Consider the following 20,014-nt stretch of genomic DNA (forward strand, 5'->3'; position numbering starts at 1 on the left):
ATTTCTATTAGTGGCACGTAGTGAGTGCTGTTTAAATACATTTTGCATGAATGATCTAGCCTGGGGAAGTTAAAGGTGGCTTTATGCAAAAGACAGAACATGAACTGAATCTTTAAAAACAGAAATCAACAACAGGAGCACATGCACATTGTTGTATCCCTTTCCCTAGCGGTTAACAAACACTTAACATGCATCTGGCACTTACACTGGAACTCTGGGTAGGTATATGTTCTTTACAAGCAGGAAACCTTTCCACTTCTGGTGGTCATCCCAGTGTGTTGAGCTTAGAGTGCCACCTGATGGTTGGTGAGGGGAACTACCTGACCCACTTTCCTCTTGCCTTCCTCTTTTGGTTCTTAACGCTTTCTTTAGTCTTGGTCAGAAAATCAATCAGAAATAAATATCTTCTTTAACTGTATTTTTCCTCATCAGTTTTTCAGCTTTCATTGTATCACAGGAAAATCACTCTTTCTGTGTTTTCCTACAGTAAGCTAGAAAATACTGTGATTGTAACCCTTCTGTTTTTAAGAAAAATTAGAGGTAGTAAGATGTTCGTTTAAGTGCAGAAAAATTTCTTTAAGAATCTAGAGAAATGTCTCCATCCATTTCTCCATAATCCTTGGGCTAAAAACTGTTTTCTACTGGCAAAACATGAAAAATAAAAAGTAATTTCCCATCTATATTTCGTGTTTTATTTATTTACAAGACTTGTAAGTCTTTTGTTTTCATTGCCATTGTCCTTTATTTCTACTATATTAGTAGCTAAGTATTGCGTTCTTGTGGACTAGCTCAGGAACATATTGACCATTTATCAGTTTATTTCTATATGAAAAGTTATTTTGAGTTCCCAGACAGTGAACTTACAAATGAACTTCTGCTACACAACTTAATTGTAAGTTGGAAACTTCCCATTTTTTCAAAACAATAGGCCTTTGTTTATTAACTTATGAAATTTTTGTGCTAAGACAAGGAGATGAAATTCTACTTAATTTTTGTTGTGTTTTATTATCTCTCATTCTTTGAAAATTAATAATTCACAAATATCAAATAGAGAAATTCTCAACTAGAAAATTTGATTTCCCGAAGTAATTTATCCTATACAATCTCTACCCTTTTCTTTAAAGATCTGTTTAGTAGGGCGACTAGGTAGCTTGGTTAAGCATCTGCCATTGGCCTGGGTCATGATCTCAGGGTCCTGGGAACCAGCCCCTCCTTAGGATCCCTGCTCAGCAGGGAGTCTGCTTGTCTCTCTCCCTCTGCCCCTCCCCCTGCCTGTTCTCTCTTTCCCTCTCAAATAAATAGATAAAATCTTTTAAAAAAAAAAAAAGAAAGATGTATTATTTATTTGAGGGGGGAAGGGGCAGAGGGAGGAGACAGTCAGACTCCCCATTGAGCGCAGAGCCCCACATGGGATTTAATCCCACGGCCCTGAGATCATGACCTGAGCCAAAAATCAAGAGTCAAATGCTTAACTGACTGAGCCACCCAGGCGCCCCTCTACCGTCTTTGTTGAATAAAATATAAGAATGATATGTGTGTGTGTATGAAAATTAATGGTATTCATTTGCTAATTATTATCAGATGTTAGCTATATGCTAGGCTAAGGGAAACGATGGCTTGAATCACTTTGTAAAAAAGTAAACATTTCAGTCCTGTACATGGCATATTTTCATTTTTAGTGGTGTTGTATGTGTTACTTATAAAAGGTTTCTGGGAAAATAATAATTTCAAATGATAGCAAAGGAAGTTATGTTTGCAGAATTGTAAGTACTCTTTAGTAGTTGTTTCATACTCATGAAAACAGCCAAATTACCAAAGCATCATGGATTTATTATAGTTTTAGTAGTCTATCATATTGTCATTTTTAGGCATGATATTTATATACAGCATAAAAATAGCACTTTGAGTGTTTTAGTCAAATTATGAATCAAAACTTGCCATTTTCTTTTGCTTGTAAGCAGTGCTTAATTTGTCAGTGGTATTTTCTTACCAGAAGCAGTCTAGAAAAGATATGCCTTGTTTTGCAGCCTAAAGCAATTAATTTGCCCTTCTAGTGCCCCATTCTCCTCATACACAAAATGAAATATATGAACCAGCTGATTTTTGTCAAGTTGTTTGCTGACATAAGATCCTACTCTCCCATAAAATGCTGTGTTTATATATCTAAAGGAAATCAGTGGAAAGAATATGATTCCTTAAGAGTAAAGTAAACCTGTTGAAAAATGTCTTCTGTTGAGCTTAAGGATATTAATTCATTTTTTAGTAACTTTGTTGATCATGTACAATTTTGTAATTTTAACTGGTGGTAATTGTGGAAAATAAAAAAAAAAATCAATGAAATAAAATCATAATGTCTTTTTCTTAAAAACCATAATGCTTTTTACAAGCTAGGTAAAGTTTGCCTCTTCTTTGACTTGTTTGTAATAATTCATAGTGCCATGTCGTGATTTTTTTTTTTTAAGTGACATTGATGTTTGGGTCCCAGAACCCGACCACTCAGAAGTTCCTGCTGAATGGTGGGATTTTGATGCTGATAAGTCACTTCTTATTGGAGTTTTTAAACATGGTAAGTGAGAAGGAAGGTAGGTAGAGTCATCTTCTGTGTATAATGTAATTCAACTAGTTCTCAGTTTAACGATTTCCGCCTATAGCTTCATTCCAGTAACACTGATGTTATTATACATATCATGTAAAGCACGAATTACCAAATTATGTCTGTCAGTCCCTACACTTTTTCATGAAAGGGGTGGCATACATGACCTGCCCCTCCTGGACAGAAGTTACACTAACTTCCCCTCAGGAAGAGTTCTTATATAAAGTGTGTTATGTATGATCAGTTTTCCTATTTTTCATTTTAACTGATAAATTTAATCTAAACTTTTAAATATACCTATGCCGGACCATGTAGTATTTGTGACAATTTCTAGAAAACCTACTTTACCCTGTATTATTTTAATATTTGGTCCCTTTAGTCCAGGAACAACATCTGCTGTAAATATGAGCAATGCTTATATTCATACATCTTTTTTCTTTTTATCCTTTTTACTTTCATAATTGGTGATCCCTCCAGGTTATGAAAAATATAACACTATCCGAGCAGACCCAGCATTATGCTTCTTGGAAAGAGTGGGAAAACCTGATGAGAAAGCAGTCGCTGCAGAACAGAGGGCAAATGATTATATGGATGGGTATGTGCACTTCAGAGGCTTGATTTCTCCATATATCTCTATCAACAGCAGCATGTCCTGCCGGTGATGTTTATCTTTAAATAATGTAGTAGTAAGAGAATTGGAGTTTACAATCTAAGAGTTAATGAAACTCTAATAAGTTAGTGTTTATCCAGTGGTGTGCTCAAGGAAGAGACTCCACCTTCCCCAAAGCCATCCTTGTGGTGAGTCCTTCATTTTTCCATTCTTAATGGTCATGGCCATTAAAGCCATACAATTCTAAGGGCATAGAGGGAAGAAGACAAAGAATATTACAATTGAAGAGAAATAGGATGTTTGTTCATTGTAACTGTTATAAGGTCTTTACTACCTTTGTTTTCTTACCAAAAGAGAAAAGTAGGGGACTGTATTAAGGTTAATATTACCACATTTAAAAGCAAACTTGGTAGTAAGAGTCAATTAGAGTAGCTTTCTTCTGACTTGCCGTATAACTGGCTTCACGCTGTGACTTGGGGTCATCAGGCTAACAAACAGATTTCAGTCTGAAACATGCTAAAAAGTCCTTCCAACAAGACTCCATTTGTCCTTTCAGGAGAAATTTTAAGTCCCGTACAATAATTGTAGCATCTGTTGGTATTTTAACAGGGATGTGGAAGATCCAGAATACAAACCTGCCCCAGCTATCTTTAAAGATGATATAGAGGTATGCTTTGGATCCTGTTTTAAAATCCTCATTCCTGGTTTTTCCATGGTTTCTTTTGTTTGCATTTTCTTTTGTGTGTTTTTCCTTCATATGTTTTCCTTATACATAATTCTGTTCTTCAGAAGATGAGTGAAGTTAGTGATCCACTTAGGTCGACAGTCATCACAGATAGTCCTTCAGAATATGCCTGACCTCTCTCTAGACACGCTGGAGGCCGGGGTGGACATGTGGATGAAATGGAACTTGCCCACATGCTGCGCTGCTAGGAACTAGGAAACACGGTGTCAGGGACAAAACCCCAAAGCAGAGTGAAAAGTAGACACTGAAAGTACACAGCAACAGATAGAAACTAGACCTACATAAAGGGTTTGAAAATAGAGGGTAGAGCCTAGAGGAATTCCGAACTGCTAAAGCATAGTTAATTCTAAGTGTTCTGTTTATAGAAAGTCAAAAGGAAGAAGCAGAGTTGGGTGAAAATACTCCATGGAGTGGGGAAAGGATGTGAAAAGGGATGAGGGCATGGGAAAGGACTAGACACTGCTGTAACTGTCAGGTAAGGTGTGCTGGTCTTGGTGGCCACGGGGCTTGGATATTGATGCCTTTATGAGGACTAGAGAGGGTTCAGGCCAGTGTGTGGCGGTGAGAATGGAGATCCTGCATAGAATGAGAACCCTCAGAGAGCAGTACTCTGACAAACAGCACAGGGCAACAACGAGGAAATTTATCTCCACATAGGTACTGGGTAGGGAAAAAATTGTTTCCCCTGAGAATTCATAGCCATAGGCATGCTTACTCTCGAGCTTACAGTTTGATTCTTTTACATCATCTGCATGGTCCAGGAACTCTCGAACCAAAAATGTAACATAGAAAGGGTCCCAGGCTGGCAATAACCCTGAGGTACCTAGTAGAAACAAAAAGAAAAAGAATTGTGGCAGAAACAGCTTCAATGTAGACTGTACTTGAGTCCTGAAGATAAAAGCCCTCCATGAAATGAGGTCAAAATCCAAAAATTTTAAGTATGTGAGGAATAATTTACCATGAGTGAATTTTAGCACATACAACAAAGAACAAGATTAGACCTCTAAGAACTTCTGATGGAGATCTATTAAAATAGGAAATAAGTAATTTTATAAATCGTTAAATACATTAAAGAAAGATCCAAGAACAAAAGAAAGAAAAAAAGATCTATGATTTTAAAAGACAAGGGATGTATGTAAAAACAATTTTGTATAACATTAGAAGTGGAAAATACAGTCACTGAAAATTAAAACTCCACAAATAGGTTAAACATTGTGCTGAAGAGGCAGATTAGACACAGATCTTGAGAGAAGAAATGATTTAGAAAACAGATTTGAGGAAAGGATCCATAACGTAGCATGACGGCACAGTTTAGCCCAATCAGGAGAGAGAGAAACCACATAGTCTGTTGAATAGGAAAAGTTTAACGTGAAGAAATATTGACTATAATGGGACTGAAGTAGTGAGGACTAGCTACTATGCTTAGGGCTGACACAGTGCAGCCAAGGAAGAGCCCCGTCCCTGGCAGGGCTGAGATGCTGATTTTTTTTGAGAGAGCATGGCCACACCTCATTGGATGGCAGAACAGTTGCTGTGATGGCCCACTGGCACAACTTGCTGGAAATCCACCCTCCAGGGTTGCCAAGGGAGCTTTTCCTGGGGAAGTGTCTCACTGGAGGCGCTCCACTGCAAAACCACCTGAGGCCGAGGCTGCTAGGGAAAGCTGCTGGCCAGTAGGCACGCAAAGAAGCTGCTTGAACTGCAGAGGTGGGCCCTGGGGAAGCTGCTTGTGCTGTGGGAGCTGAGCCTGGGAGGAGTTCACCCAAACCAGAGAAGTAAAACCCTTCTCCTCCTACAGTGTCTCTCTGGCTGCCACAACTGAGAAAGCTTAACCTCGTACTGGCTGGCAAAAAATATTTAAAGAGCCCAGATCCATTTTCTTAGAGCCAATTAAAGGTATGAGAGGCAATGAATTTAGGGCTGAGAGGCAGTAAATCAATATGAAAAACTCTTTAGACTTGAAGAGGATAGCATAATAATGTCTGACATATATCTAATAGGTATTCCAGAGGGAGCGACCAGAGAGATTAAGGGAGAAGATCTGTTCTAAGAGATCAGCTGAGACGTTTTTCAGACTTAATGAAAGACATGAATCTTGAGATTCGAGAAACAGAATGAATCTTGACAGGGTAAACACAATTAAATCCACTCCAACAAAACATCCTGGCGAAATTGCAGATATTCCAAAGAGCAGATGTTAAAAGCAACCAGAGTAAAAGACCCATTTACAAAGAAATGATGATAATTCTAACTTCAGGCTTTTCTAAAACAACAACAGAAAATAGTAGTCATTGGAATAAAACCACCAACGTTATGAATATATTTACAGTAATGTTGGAATACCTGATTGGAGATGCTCTGTTGACAGATAAAAACTAGATATACAGGGCACCTGGGTGGCTCAGTTGGTTGGGCGACTGCCTTCGGCTCAGGTCACGATCCTGGAATCCCGGGATCGAGTCCCGCATCGGGCTCCCTGCTCAGCGGGGAGTCTGCCTCTCCCTCTGACCCTCCCCCTTCTCATGTGCTCTCTCTCTCTCTCAAATAAATAAATAAAATCTTTAAAAAAAAAAAAACTAGATATACAGCACAAGCAAACTGTTCAAGGTTGAAAGAGGAAAGATTTGCAGGTTGTCTAATAATCAAATATGAGAATGAATAAATTATGAGTTGGTATACAGAACAACAACAACAAGAAAAAACCTGTTATCGATAAAACCTAGGGTATATTTGCAATTATAGGAAGGGTGGAGGAAAAACACTTGGCCTAAGCGTGATCATGGAAGGGGAAAATTTTAGTGGAAAATAACTGGACTAAAGTGTACAAGGCAATAGAGAAGTATAAAAGGGTGGAAATTGAGAACAAGATATTAAAATTTTTATTTTTGCTCATTAAAAATTAAAAATTCTGTTGCAAAAAGTTCTCTATTACTATTAAGGAGTTTGATTCCCGGGGCACCTGAGTGGCTCAGTCATTCAGTGTCTGCCTTCGGCTCAGGTCATGATCCCGGGGTCTTGGGATCGAGCCCCGCGTCGGGCTCCCTGCTCAGCAGGAAGCCTGCTTCTCCCTTTCCAACTCCCCTTGGTTGTGTTCCTTCTCTCGCTGTCTCTCTGTCAAATAAATAAATAAAATCTTAAAAAAGTTTGATTCCCTTTTCATCTTTAATGTGTCTTGAGTCAATCAATCTATGACAAATTTCCGTTTTCTTTTAAAAGGATGATGTTTCTTCACCAGGAGATCTTGTTATAGCAGATGGAGGTAAATTGCATTTCTCTCTTTTTATTTAGTTTTAGTGGAAATTCACATTCTCATGATACCGTGAAATCAATAAACTATTAAACTTCTATGATGTTTTAGATGTGTATGAAATTTTTATTGAAGACCATCGTAATCATTATGGAACATACTAGTTGATTGGGAATTTAACAATATTTTTAGTTGCAAATCTTTATGCCGTGACTCACTGAGCTTTTATGGAATCAAAGCTTTGATGATTTTATATGGCTTGATTATTAAACTTATGTAGGAGATTTCATCATTAAAGTGTTGATTCAGTAATCCGTTCAACAGCTTATTAGTTCCATATTAGGAACCATATTAGGAACCATCCTTTCTCACACCCTTTTTTTTGCAAAGCCTTTCTTTGCAGGGTCTTGCTTCTACTTCCTTCTGATTATCAAGATAGAAACATGCTGTCACCAGAGTACCACTCACTCCCAGCTGGCATCCAAGTGGAATAGGGCCTCGTCCTTTCATAGTTTGACTAGGAAGGAAGGAGTAGTATTTGCTTAGTGTGAATGATTACCGCTTAATTATGGTATATGTAATTTAAGATTATACCCTGAAAATAGCTAGATCCTGCATTTTATTAGGTGAATAAAAGCTTAAAAGTGATAGCATTGTCATAGGGAATTTTTTATAATATATGTTCCTCACTTATGACCTGTAAAATGTTTTGATTCTCACATAAATTGAGACAGATTTAATATAGAAGAAGGCTTTAATTAAAAAGAGTTTACAGTATTCAACTTCTCAGGGATTTCAGTTTGACTTTTAATTCATTTAAGCTTAAGGCATTTGAGTATTAGCTAGCCGATAAAATGTATTAGACCTGGAAATGCAAGAGTTGTATTTTCTGTGCAAGAGATGCTCAGTAGATACTGTTGTGGTTCTTTATTCCACTGTGACCTACTTACTTTGAGCTGTCTTTAAGTTTGTTGTAATGTTTTTAGAGCTGTAGTAAAAAGAAAACTTCTTTATAATGAGAGGTTTGGCCTGTGTGGGGGTTTTTTTCCACATAATCAGATTGAAAGAAAAAAGATTGAAAGAAAAAGATTTTAAAAAGTAAGGAAATTTTGCTGTTTTTATGAGTTTCGTATCTGTTTAGTTTTGGGGGGCGGGGTTTCCGGTTTTCAGTTGGTTTTTTTTATTATTGACATGAATTTCTTTAAATATAGATGGTCAACTGATGGAAGGTGATAAAATTTATTGGCCAACTCAGTCAGCTTTAACTACACGTTTGAGGCGTCTTATCACTGCATATCAGCGTACTAATAAAAACAGACAAATCCAGCAGATACAGCCTACTTTCTCAGTGCCTGCCAGTGTAATGCAGCCTCTTTACGAAGAAGCCACTCTCAATCCTAAAATGGCAGCCAAGATAGAAAGACAGCAGAGGTAAGACAATAGCACTAAATTTTTAATATTAGTATAATTGTATAAATGTAGTTATTCATTCAGAAGGCTGTTAGAGTGTGATTATCTCACTTTATGAAAAACATGTATAGGTAGAGAAGTTGGTCAAAGCAAAGTGTTTTATGCATGCACACATATGCATATATATACTTGTACACATGTATACAAATATGGTCAAAGATTATTGCATTTTATAGTTCCTAGCCATGCTTCATATTTAATCATTATTTTGTCATGCTTATAAACAGTGAGTTACTAAAAAAATGAAGTTGCAAAACAAACTCAAGAATTATTAATAAATTAAATAATTAGTTAATTATTAATAAAGCATACATTTAAAGTACATGAAATAAAGTCCATTCTACCTTATTTTTACATTATGACATTTATGAAATATAAGAATGTATGGAAGGCAAGTCCATTTATGTTTTATACAGAGGATGAACCCTTGGAACTACTGATACCAAAGGGGGACAAAATGGTAGACCTCTTTGCAAGAGAACTTGTTAAGAAGACAGGCATGCTTCTCTCCTTCCAAAAGCTTTAACTTCTTAAAAAGGATAGAGTATGTTGAAAAGAATAGCAATGTTCCGCAATAACCTGGCCTCCATGTTAAGCCTGGGTCCTTGGATGTTCTCTGGAAAATATATCATTGTTCTTTTGTATTATTTGCAGCACAGTCATTGTAACCAGAATTTAGTTAGTCTGAAACTTAAGATGTTTAGATGACCCAGACATAATCTTCTTCAGATACTACTACCTCAGCAAATACACTGTTTCAGTTATCTATAATTGCATAATAACCGCCACCCCAAAATGTGGTGACTTAAACATCAGTTTTTTATTTCTCACGGTTCTATGGGTTGACCAGGTGGTTCTTCTGCTCCCCATGGTGTTGGCAGGAGTGCTGAGATGGCCAGAGGGAGAAAGTAGCCTCACCCACATGGCTGGCAATTGGCACTGGGAACTTGAATGAGGAAGCATTTCCAGTGGCAAAGGCAGAAGCTGCGATTTCTTAAGGCCCAGCCTCAGGGTTACAAAGTGTCACTTCTGCCACATTCTTCTGTGGGTCAAAAAAAATCACAGGGCCAACCAAGATTAAAGGGAGAGGGAAATAGATTATGCCTCTCCGTGGGAAGACGGGAACTCATGGCCATCTTTAACCTCCCATATGCATTTTCCCTTGGTCAGATCTGGATTAATCTTCCTAAAAGTCTAGCTTTATCATGATAGTCCATGGCTCCTTATTTACTATAGGTATAAAGTTTGTTCTTAAGCCTCGGTTCAAGAGTCTTTTCAGTTTCAGCATGGATTTCTAATTCTGTCCAGTACTCTTTCCTCAGCCATAATGTCCTATGTATTCTTGACTCAATACCTAGCTTATATTGTTCCAATCACCTGGGACACCCTTCTTCCCACTCTTTAGTCCAAACCTAGCCCCTCCTTCAGAGCTCAATGCCTATCCTATCTCTTCTAATAATTTTTTTCTCAACCAGTCCAGCTCACTTTATTCTGTTTCCTGCACTCAGATAGCATTTACCGAAATAAACTACTCGTTGTCACACAAATATGTCATTAAGAACATTGATCTTTGCCTTTCTAGACACTGTCACATTTCTGTGTGTCCTGTGCAATCTTTTCATCCATCCTTTGTATACTATCCCTACTTTCTTCCCCCAGATGCAAGGTTCTTTTTTTTTTTTTTTTTAAAGATTTTATTTATTTATTTGACAGAGAGAGAGATAGCGAGAGCAGGAACACAAGCAGGGGGAGTGGGAGAGCGAGAAGCAGGCTTCCTGCCGAGCAGGGAGCCTGATGTGGGACTCTATCCCAGGACCCTGGGATCATGACCTGAGCCGAAGGCAGACGCTTAACGACTGAGCTACCCAGGCGCCCAGATGCAAGGTTCTTATGATTTGATTGGTTTCCCAGGATATTTTTATATCAGTATTACATTAATCTTCTTAAGGTAGCACTATGATAGAAATGGCCTGTTGATGTTTTTCAAAAGTCTTGTACATTCTTTCTCGTTCACACAATTCCATAACTTAACCAGGAAAAAGTGTCCATAAATTAGACTGTGTTTGGAGATCTGTGGTGTGTGAGGATAATATTACCCTCTTAAAGTATCTTTAGGAGCTTTCAACTGAACAGAGACTATTTTTAGCCAAACATATGGAGTGTTTCATAATCTCACCCCAACCCTATGTCCTTCTGTCCCCAATATGAGCCATATCCTTGTCAATCTGGAATGCTCATCATACCCCCAAAATGTAGACTACTTCCTACTTTGCTTATACTGTGCCCTCTTCCTAGAATTCCTAGGCTGATCTCCGCCTTGTTCCATCTTAAATACCACTTACTTCTGTGATGCTTTCTTGATCACTCAGGTCTGAAGTGGTCCTCCCGTCTCCTGTGCTCTCCTAAAATTCTTGGTTTCTATATCACATACAACTGTAACATACTACCTTATACCAGAAATAGGTTTGAAATGTTTTGTCTTTTCCCTAAAGGTAGGGTCATCGTGTCTTACGTAATCTGTATCCCCTGCGTATTTTCTTACAGAGTAGATGTGCAATAAACTATTATTGTCTGAAGGAAAAGCGTGGTTGGATAGATGAGTCAGCTAACATTTTTTTAAAGACTCATTTATTTATTTGAGACAGAGAGAGAGTGTATGAGCGCATGAGTGGGGGAAGGGGCAGAGGGAGAGAATACCCAAGCAGACTCCTGCTGAGCGCAGAGCCCAACACGGGGCTCAATCCCACAAACCATGAGATCAGGACCAGAGCCTAATCCAAGAGTCGTACGCTTGGACTGAGCCACCCAGGCACCCCTCAACTAGCATTTTTAAATGTATTTGCAAGGCAGGGCGCCTGGGTGGCTCAGATGGTTAAGCGTCTGCCTTCGGCTCAGGTCATGATCCCAGGGTCCTGGGATCGAGTCCCATATCGGGCTCCCTGCTCCTTGGGAGCCTGCTTCTCCCTCTGCCTCTCTCTCTCTCTCTGTCTCTCATGAATAAATAAATAAAATCTTAAAAAAAAAAAAAATGTATTTGCAAGGCAGTATCCTGCACTTAATCCTTTAAAGTGTTGGGTACTTGAAATGTTTTAAATTTTATTATAGTCATTATATTCAGCATTAATAAATATTTATTTTAGTGACCAGTGTGACTTTTTCTTTAATCTGACTCTAAATAGATGGACAAGAAGAGAAGAAGCTGACTTTTATAGAGTGGTGTCTACATTTGGAGTGGTATTTGACCCTGATAGAGGCCAATTTGATTGGACAAAATTTAGAGCTATGGCTAGGCTGCATAAGAAAACTGATGATAGCTTGGAGAAGTATTTGTACGCATTCATGTCTATGTGTCGGAGGGTTTGTCGTCTTCCTTCCAAAGAAGGTAGGTATAAAATTTCTGTCTTTGCTGGTTTGAGTCGAAGAAGCAAAAAGCACTAAAATTCAGAAATTTCCAACTTGTTTGTTTCAATACTGTCTAATTCAGCACATCAGTAATTTTTCAGAATTGTAAATAAACTATGTTCAAAGATCTCCCTGTTTGTTAATCCTGCTATTAAAATGAGATCTAAAAAGAAGAAAGTTACACCCTGAGTTTCAAGGAATGGCCAGTGGTTATTCAGTATTAGACTGATGATCGGGGGAGGTAGGAGATACGTGGTAGCTTATGAACAGAACTAACCTGTGTATTTAGTCCATCTGATAGGAACTGTGTTAGAGGGCTTATTTACATGAATAATCTTTTGAGGAATGAGGCCTCCGCTCAAAGGACATTTTAAAGAGTTTTAGTAGGAAAAAAAAAAATCACCCAAAGCCTTCAAAAAAAAAAGAAAAAGAAAAAGAACAACTAATCAGACGTGCTGGTGCTCAGCCAAGGACCTCTTCTGGGCTGAATTTCATTGTCTTCGAGGCCCAGAGAAATAGCTCATCCTGCCAGCAACCCCTCTCGATAATGCTGTTATTAGCCACTGTCTCCATTCTTCGTTGAATATGATTTCTGACTACTAGACCCAGTGCCTTCCTACTCCTGTTTCATAGTAAAAATATAAGTGGCTTATAAAAGGACATAAATTCCATGTGAGTTTGTTTGCTTGTTTTAGTTTTATGTCCTAACAGATCTGTTGTCAGTCCGCTGAATAGAGTAGCCCATCACTTGATTACCCGAATACCAGATGATTCAGAGTAGATTTTAGTCTACTTAAATGTCTTTTGTAAGACTAGCAATGGTTTAAAAAGACAGATAAAGCAAAATATTGCATCTTCTGTTACTGATGTTTAACAAGAGGCCCTCATTTCTTTTTTTATTTTCTTAATTCCCATCAGCAATGTAAAACGCGGTGAATAAATTAACCACTTTGGACTCCAGTTTTAAAACAAAAAGGAAAGGGTTAATTACTAAATAGTGATTGAAAAGGTAGTGTTTTCTTGTTGGAAATGGGAGTGAAGTTTTACTTAGATCAGTTTTCCAAACTTCCTCAGGTCACAGAGCCCTTACTGTCTAATTTTTCACAGCACCTGAGGCCAAAAGTTCTGTTTAGTGAATAATTAGATCCAAACAACTTAATGAGTATTATGTCCAACAGTCTAGTAATTGTTTGAAAGCATAATATAAATTGAAAGCAAAAATACTACTTTTCTTTCTTAAATAGCCACACTTACTTACCAATGTGATGTGTATACCTGTCAGGCACTGTACAACTCTCAAACCTTGGAGGTAGAATGGATACTCCCACTCTTGTTTCCTGTTCCATTTCTTCTTCTTTTTTTTTTTTAACTTTTTATTTTGAACTACTTTTAGACTTTAAGAAAAGTTGCAAAAACCATAGAAGTTTCCATGTATCTCTCACTTTGCTTCCCCTACTATAAAATCTGACATCAGACCAGGAAATTAACATTAGTACAGTGCCATTAACTAAACTGAATACTTAGATCTTACCAGTTTGTCCACTGACGTCCTTTTTTGTTCCAGGATCCTACATTCTATTTGGTTGGTCTTTACCCTTAGCTTCCTATAGTCTGTAAGAGACCCTCAGTTTTTCTCGTCTTTCATGACCCTGATACCTTAGAAATATATTGATTAGTTATTTTGCCACAAATCCCTCAATTTGGATTTGTCTTAAATTTTCATATGGTTGCATTGAGGTTGCGCATTTTTATTAAGAGTACCACAGAAATGGTGTGTCCTTCTCAGAAAGTACCATGGGTTCAGAATGTCAGAATGTCCAACACTGATGGTGTTGCCCTTGATTGCCTGGTTACGATAGTTTGTGCTGTTTCTCCAGTGTAAAACTGCTATCTTTTACCCTGGAGTTAAAAGAAATCTTGAGATACTTTGAGACCCCACAAGTCCTGTTTCTTCTCAGACTTTCACCCATTGACTTAAGTATCCTGAGTAGGTCCTTGTGTGTAACAGTTTTTACTGTGGAATTCTGCTGCAAGCAAGGATTGTTGCTTCGCTTTCATCTGCTGATCAATTATTTATTCATATCAGAATGGACTCAGATATTTATTTTATCCTATAGGTTATAACCCAATACTCTCATTGTTTTGATGCTCAAATTGTACGAGCTCCTTTAAGTGACCCCTGCATTATTTCAACAAACCCTTATCTTTTTTTGAATACTTCTAAACTGCCAGTATCTCTGCCCAAAGATATAACCCCATCGAAAGGAAGATCGCAAGGTCTAACGTTGAAACTGAACCAGCTCAAGCCATTACTTCACATAGCATTTGACAATGTTCCTGCATTTCCCTCAAATTTTAAGGAAGCCTTTGGTGTTCCTGTGAGTTCACTATAATGCACCGAGTTACCTTGGTGCAGCTAGGGATATGTGGACTTCTTTTTGTTTATGGGGTATGATTTACAGTTTTAAGTTTTATTTATAAATGAGTTCAAGTAAGTGTTTTTCTTTTTGATTAAGGCGCAGATTAGTCAAGACAGCTCATAGGGAGTTTTTAAAATTCTTGTATTCACAAACTTCTAAAAAAATGTTACGTTTTACTTACTTTCAGAAGATCCAGTGTTATCTATTATATGTATGGATTTTGGTACTTCTTTTTAAAATTTCTATTTTTCCTCATTTAAAAATATTAAAAAATTCTGGAAGCTGCACAATGATACTGAGTAGAGATATATTTTAGAAGTTGCATTACTTGTTTTAAATCTGTAACAAAGTGTTTTTGAGGTTAATGTTTTTGTTCTCATTTTAATGTAGAATTGGTGGATCCAAATATTTTTATCCAGCCAATCACAGAAGAACGTGCTTCTAGGACTTTGTACCGTATTGAACTTCTAAGGAAAGTACGGGAACAGGCCCTCCGGCACCCACAATTGTTTGAACGCTTGAAGCTTTGCCATCCAAATCCAGACTTACCAGTCTGGTGGGAATGTGGCCCTCATGATAGGGACTTGCTCATTGGAGCTGCTAAACATGGGGTGAGCCGGACAGACTATCACATTCTTCGTGATCCTGAACTCTCCTTTATGGCAGCTCAAAGGAGCTACAGTCAAAGTAAGATGGCTCATTCGAGGACTTCTACCCCACTTTTACAGCAATATCAAGTAGCACTTTCTGCTTCTCCTCTTACCTCTCTACCTAGGCTCCTAGATGCTAAAGGTATTATTCTAGAGGATATGAAAGTTAAAAGTGAAAATCTTAAAGAGGAGCCTCAGTCTTCTGAAGAAGAATCTATGTCTTCTGAGGAAACCAGGACACTAATAAAGTCTGAGCCTGTAAGTCCAAAGAATGGTGTTTTACCACAGGCCACTGGAGACCAGAAATCTGGTGGAAAAGGTGAAACAGACAGACGCATGGTTGCAGCCAGAACAGAACCCCTAACTCCAAACCCAGCTTCTAAGAAACAGCGAGTCCACAAAAGAGGATCCGAATCTAGTTCTGAGTCTGACTCTGATTCTGAGAGATCATCCTGTTCTTCCAGATCATCTTCTTCCTCGTCTTCCTCCTCTTCTTGTTCCCACTCTCGATCAGGCTCTAGTTCTTCTTCATCCTCCTCTTGTTCTTCAGCATCGTCTTCATCCTCATCCTCATCCTCTTCCTCATCATCATCCTCTTCATCTTCATCAGAAGAAAGTGACAGTGAAGAAGAAGAAGTCCAAAAGCGAGGTATATGCATAAAGTGCTTTTGCTGTTTTAAGACATTTCAAGTGAAAATGAAAAGCATTTGGTTCAGATAAGTTAAGCATTTTTAAAATGGTTGACTGAAATCTTGTATGTACAGATTTGCTTAGAGAAGCACTAGTGAGAAAGAAACTAGAATTACTGGTACACACTCCCTATTCAGTATTCAAGGCATTGCAAAATGGGTTCATCAAACAGAAATTAGGCATTTTATACAATAATTTTAGTTCTTTGTGATCACCTTCAATTTAGCGTTACATTTTTTTCTGAACAAGTTGATCAGTAAACAAATCAGGATTATATTCTATAACCGCCACCAGGATTTTTAGATTAAGCAGTCAGACCAACAAGAATATCATAGGCCCTACTTGGCAGCTATCTACTCAGCAGTACAGGGTAGGAACTACAGCTCACCAGCAGAGTAGTGTCCGGTGGCCATCTCCTGAGTGTGCTCGCCACAGCCCACAGTTCACGTGCAAGGAAATGAGTTAACATTGAGTGGGCACAGGAGCCAGTCTGGCCTAGGGAACCTCATAGCCCGCAGGAGCCAGAGTCTCTTGTAACAACTCTAGGGACATAAGTTTCAGGGTGACCACAAGGATATGCCCCATTATAGGAGTCCCCTCCTTAGAGAATGTTAGTATACCCATCAGGTATCTATGGTCCTCCCAGTCCAAATGCAATTGATCAGTCAGGAGTTTATCTGTTTCCAGGAAGCAGACCTACAGAGTTTACAGAGGGTCACATTTTCATGCAGAGAGGGATGTTTTGTTAACCCTTTCCCCTCAAACTCCTTAACGCTACTTATTTTGCTCTTGTGCTAATTTTTTAAACAACGAAGACTTTATTGTACTCTAGGTGAATTTTTTCCTTTTTTTTTTTTTACCATTTGTTTTTACTTCTTTTCCTTTTTAAATATATCTGAATAATTATATAAGCTTTGAAAACTATATATAAACTTGTTTTATGCAGTTTTTTTTTGAAACAGTTATAATTGTTCTTAGGAGAAGGTACCCCTCACGTGAAAGCCTATGATGAAGAAAGCGTCGCGTCCCTGAGCACTACCCAGGACGAGACCCAGGATAGTTTCCAGATGAACAATGGGACGCCAGAGTCCTCTTACATCTTACAAGGTGGATACATGCTAGCAGCTTCATATTGGCCAAAGGTAAATGAATAATGTCCTGCTGGAACAGATCATTTTTTGAGTATTTTTCTTGTTGCTCTAATGGTAGATACTCTTCTCATATGGAAAAATAGGTCACCATAAAACATAGGGCGCCATTTTGGTGTTAGCCTCAAAAGTATCAACTGCTATTATCAAGTAAATAGGTGTACTTGAACATGTATGTTTCTCAACCTAACCTTAGAATGTTTAGAATGAGAGATAATGCTTAGGTTCACGTACAGGTTATGAAATCGGTGCTTTGAGCTGAGTCTCCTTGGAGAAATTTACCTTAGTCATTGGTGACTTAGAAAAAAAGAGTTCACTGGGGCGCCCGGGTGGCTCAGTCGTTGAGCATCTGCCTTTGGCTCAGGTCATGGTCCCAGTGTCCTGGAATCGAGCCCCACATCGGGCTCCCTGCTCGGCGGGAAGCCTGCTTCTCCCTCTCCCACTCCTCCTGCTTGTGTTCCCTCTCACTGTGTCTCTCTCTGTCAGATAAATAAAATCTTAAAAAAAAAAAGAAAAAAGTTCACTTAGGTACATATGCTTTCAGTGGTAGAAGTTCAGATTGGATTAATACAATCCTTCTTTCTGTATGTGGCTAGACTAGAACTACCTTTTTTACAAAGAAACCTGTATTACTTGTGTAATTATAAAAATAACAGAAGACTATATCATAAATTTTTTTGAACTCCAGTGGAAATTTGTACATGAATTCTTACAGAATTATGATATGGGTGTGCAAATATGTATACATACCAAATACACATATGTTGTACCGGGGTTAAATCCATCAAGGCCCTGAGCCATTTCATCTCCAAAGGTCTGGCCTGGTTGTTAAAATCACACTTTGATGTGGCATGCTCTTCCAGGACCGCGTGATGATCAACCGGCTGGACAGTATTTGTCAAACAGTGCTGAAAGGGAAGTGGCCTTCAGCTAGAAGAAGTTATGATGCCAACACAGTGGCTTCTTTCTATACCACAAAACTGCTGGACAGTCCTGGTGCAGCTACAGAATATAGTGAACCCAGTGTACCCACTCCCCCAGGGGCCGGTGTTAAAGAAGAACACGATCAGTCAACACAGATGTCAAAGGTGAAGAAGCATGTACGAGAAAAGGAGTTTACAGTGAAAATCAAAGACGTATGTTTATTTTTATTGCCCTAGGACCCGATTGCGATTACGTGTGCAGCATGCTTTTTCTGCAAGTGGCTGCCTGCCCTCACTCTTACTTCCTTCACATACTTGTTTTCTGGTATTTGGATTGTTTTCTTTTTGATATCCAGGTTGTTAAACTTGAATATTCTACTAGAAGGATCATCATTTAATATGTTTCTCTACCTATACTTCTGAAAATAGTCCTTCTGCCGATCAAGAATGCTTTTCTTAAACAGTCTGACAAATTCTAATTGTTTTGGTTCTTTTATATAATATTTAAATGGTATGTCCGTGCACTTCCTCTTTTAAACATTTAGCATGCCCTGTTATCAGTAACATTTCATTTTTCAGTATGATTTTTGAAGCCAAATGGATTACTCCATGTCTAATACATAGGTAACGTCCTCTGAAATGTCATTTGAATAATGTACTTAGAAATGTATGTCCGAACCTAATAATGTTACAATGTAGTAGTTACACAAAAAGCTTTGTTTTGCTCAGAAAAGTGTATATAGTACCTGGATTTTTTTCTTTTAAGAAAGAAAACTTAATATTCATTATATAAATGGGTTGATTTTTTTTTTTTCATTAGTTGATTTCAGAATAAGCAGAGAACTTGATCAATGTTTCAGGGTTTTTACTTCACTTTTTCTAAGTAAAAAAATTCTCTTAATAACTGAAATGAGTTTTTTAATTTTTCCTTTCTTGACAATGGTGTTTATTAACAGGAAGGTGGTTTGAAGTTGACATTTCAGAAGCAAGGGCTTGCTCAGAAAAGACCGTTCGACAGTGAAGACGGTGCTCTGGGGCAGCAGCAGTACCTGGCTCGGCTCCGGGAGCTGCAGAGCGCATCAGAGACCAGCCTCGCCAGTTTCCCCAAATCCATGCCAGTGTCAGGTGACTATGACAGTAGTAACTGCCTTGGCATGAAATACTCCTGCTGTCATTCCCAAATTCTCTTTTACTTATTCCTTTTCATATATATATATAATACAATTTTAGATCTTTAGATCTTAATAAATACCTGTTGGGGCTTTTAAAGTGACATTTTAAAGCAGGGTGCAATTTTGTTTTAGGGTCCTAAATATCTGGGTGGAAATATTCTGTCAAGTAGTTTTATGCAGATACAAGTTCAAACAGCATATCAACATGAAAGCAGATTGTGAATGTAAAGGCAGACACCTAAATCACAAATTAGTGGTGATTAGTAGAGGAAGTTAAAATGAGAAGTTCTAGAAAGACTTTAGAGATAGTGTAGTTCAGTCATCTATAGGATCCAGGAATTGTAATAACTAATCCCTGAAAGATAATCCTTCATTCTCATAGATATTTGCAGGGAAAGATTGTTCTGACCTAAAACAGCCCTTTTTATTACTGGGCAGCTCTGATTATCACAAAATTCCTTCTTATTTGGAAGCAAATTTTACCTGCAGTTGGTTTTTCTTAATGATTGAAATTCTGTCTTTAAAGGCATCGCAGATTCAGCCTATTCCCATGTCTACATGATAATCTTAACATTTTGAAAGCAACGATCATATCTCCTCCTTTTGGGACTGTATCTCTTCTAACATTTTGACACTTTGAATCAGCAGTATTTATTAAATACCAAATTGGAGCCATGAGTTGTGTGCTCCATGGGCATTGAGGAATCGATAAGAAGCTTGTTCTGTTGATCTTGGTCTAATGTGCTTTAATTTGTGTCCCTTTTATAAACTGTAATATCGAAAGTTTAGAATTTTACTCAGGATCAGCTGAATCTTTAAAAAGTGCAAGTTGGGGGCGCCTGGGTGGCTCAGTTGGTTAAGCGACTGCCTTCGGCTCAGGTCATGATCCTGGAGTCCCAGGATCGAGTCCCGCATCGGGCTCCCTGTTCGGCAGGGAGTCTGCT

At 38.2% G+C, this 20,014-nt stretch overlaps 1 protein-coding gene across 3 annotated transcripts in view; it reads left to right on the forward strand.

Annotated features, from left to right (window-relative positions):
• Window positions 1-20,014, forward strand: part of CHD9 (chromodomain helicase DNA binding protein 9) — a 167,728-nt gene that overhangs the window by 129,189 nt on the left and 18,525 nt on the right. For 2 of the 3 annotated variants that reach the window (XM_044922304.1, XM_044922305.1), the window contains 10 exons: window positions 2,463-2,566; window positions 3,071-3,188; window positions 3,813-3,870; window positions 7,165-7,207; window positions 8,407-8,626; window positions 11,845-12,047; window positions 14,878-15,786; window positions 16,806-16,969; window positions 17,839-18,111; window positions 18,855-19,023. In XM_044922304.1, coding sequence (XP_044778239.1) covers window positions 2,463-2,566; window positions 3,071-3,188; window positions 3,813-3,870; window positions 7,165-7,207; window positions 8,407-8,626; window positions 11,845-12,047; window positions 14,878-15,786; window positions 16,806-16,969; window positions 17,839-18,111; window positions 18,855-19,023 — 2,261 coding nt within the window. The remainder of the gene's footprint in view (window positions 1-2,462; window positions 2,567-3,070; window positions 3,189-3,812; window positions 3,871-7,164; window positions 7,208-8,406; window positions 8,627-11,844; window positions 12,048-14,877; window positions 15,787-16,805; window positions 16,970-17,838; window positions 18,112-18,854; window positions 19,024-20,014) is intronic. The other variant, XM_044922306.1, reaches the window with a different exon arrangement.

The sequence above is a fragment of the Neomonachus schauinslandi genome, chromosome 16 (assembly GCF_002201575.2).
Source record: "Neomonachus schauinslandi chromosome 16, ASM220157v2, whole genome shotgun sequence".
Classification (NCBI taxonomy): domain Eukaryota; kingdom Metazoa; phylum Chordata; class Mammalia; order Carnivora; family Phocidae; genus Neomonachus; species Neomonachus schauinslandi.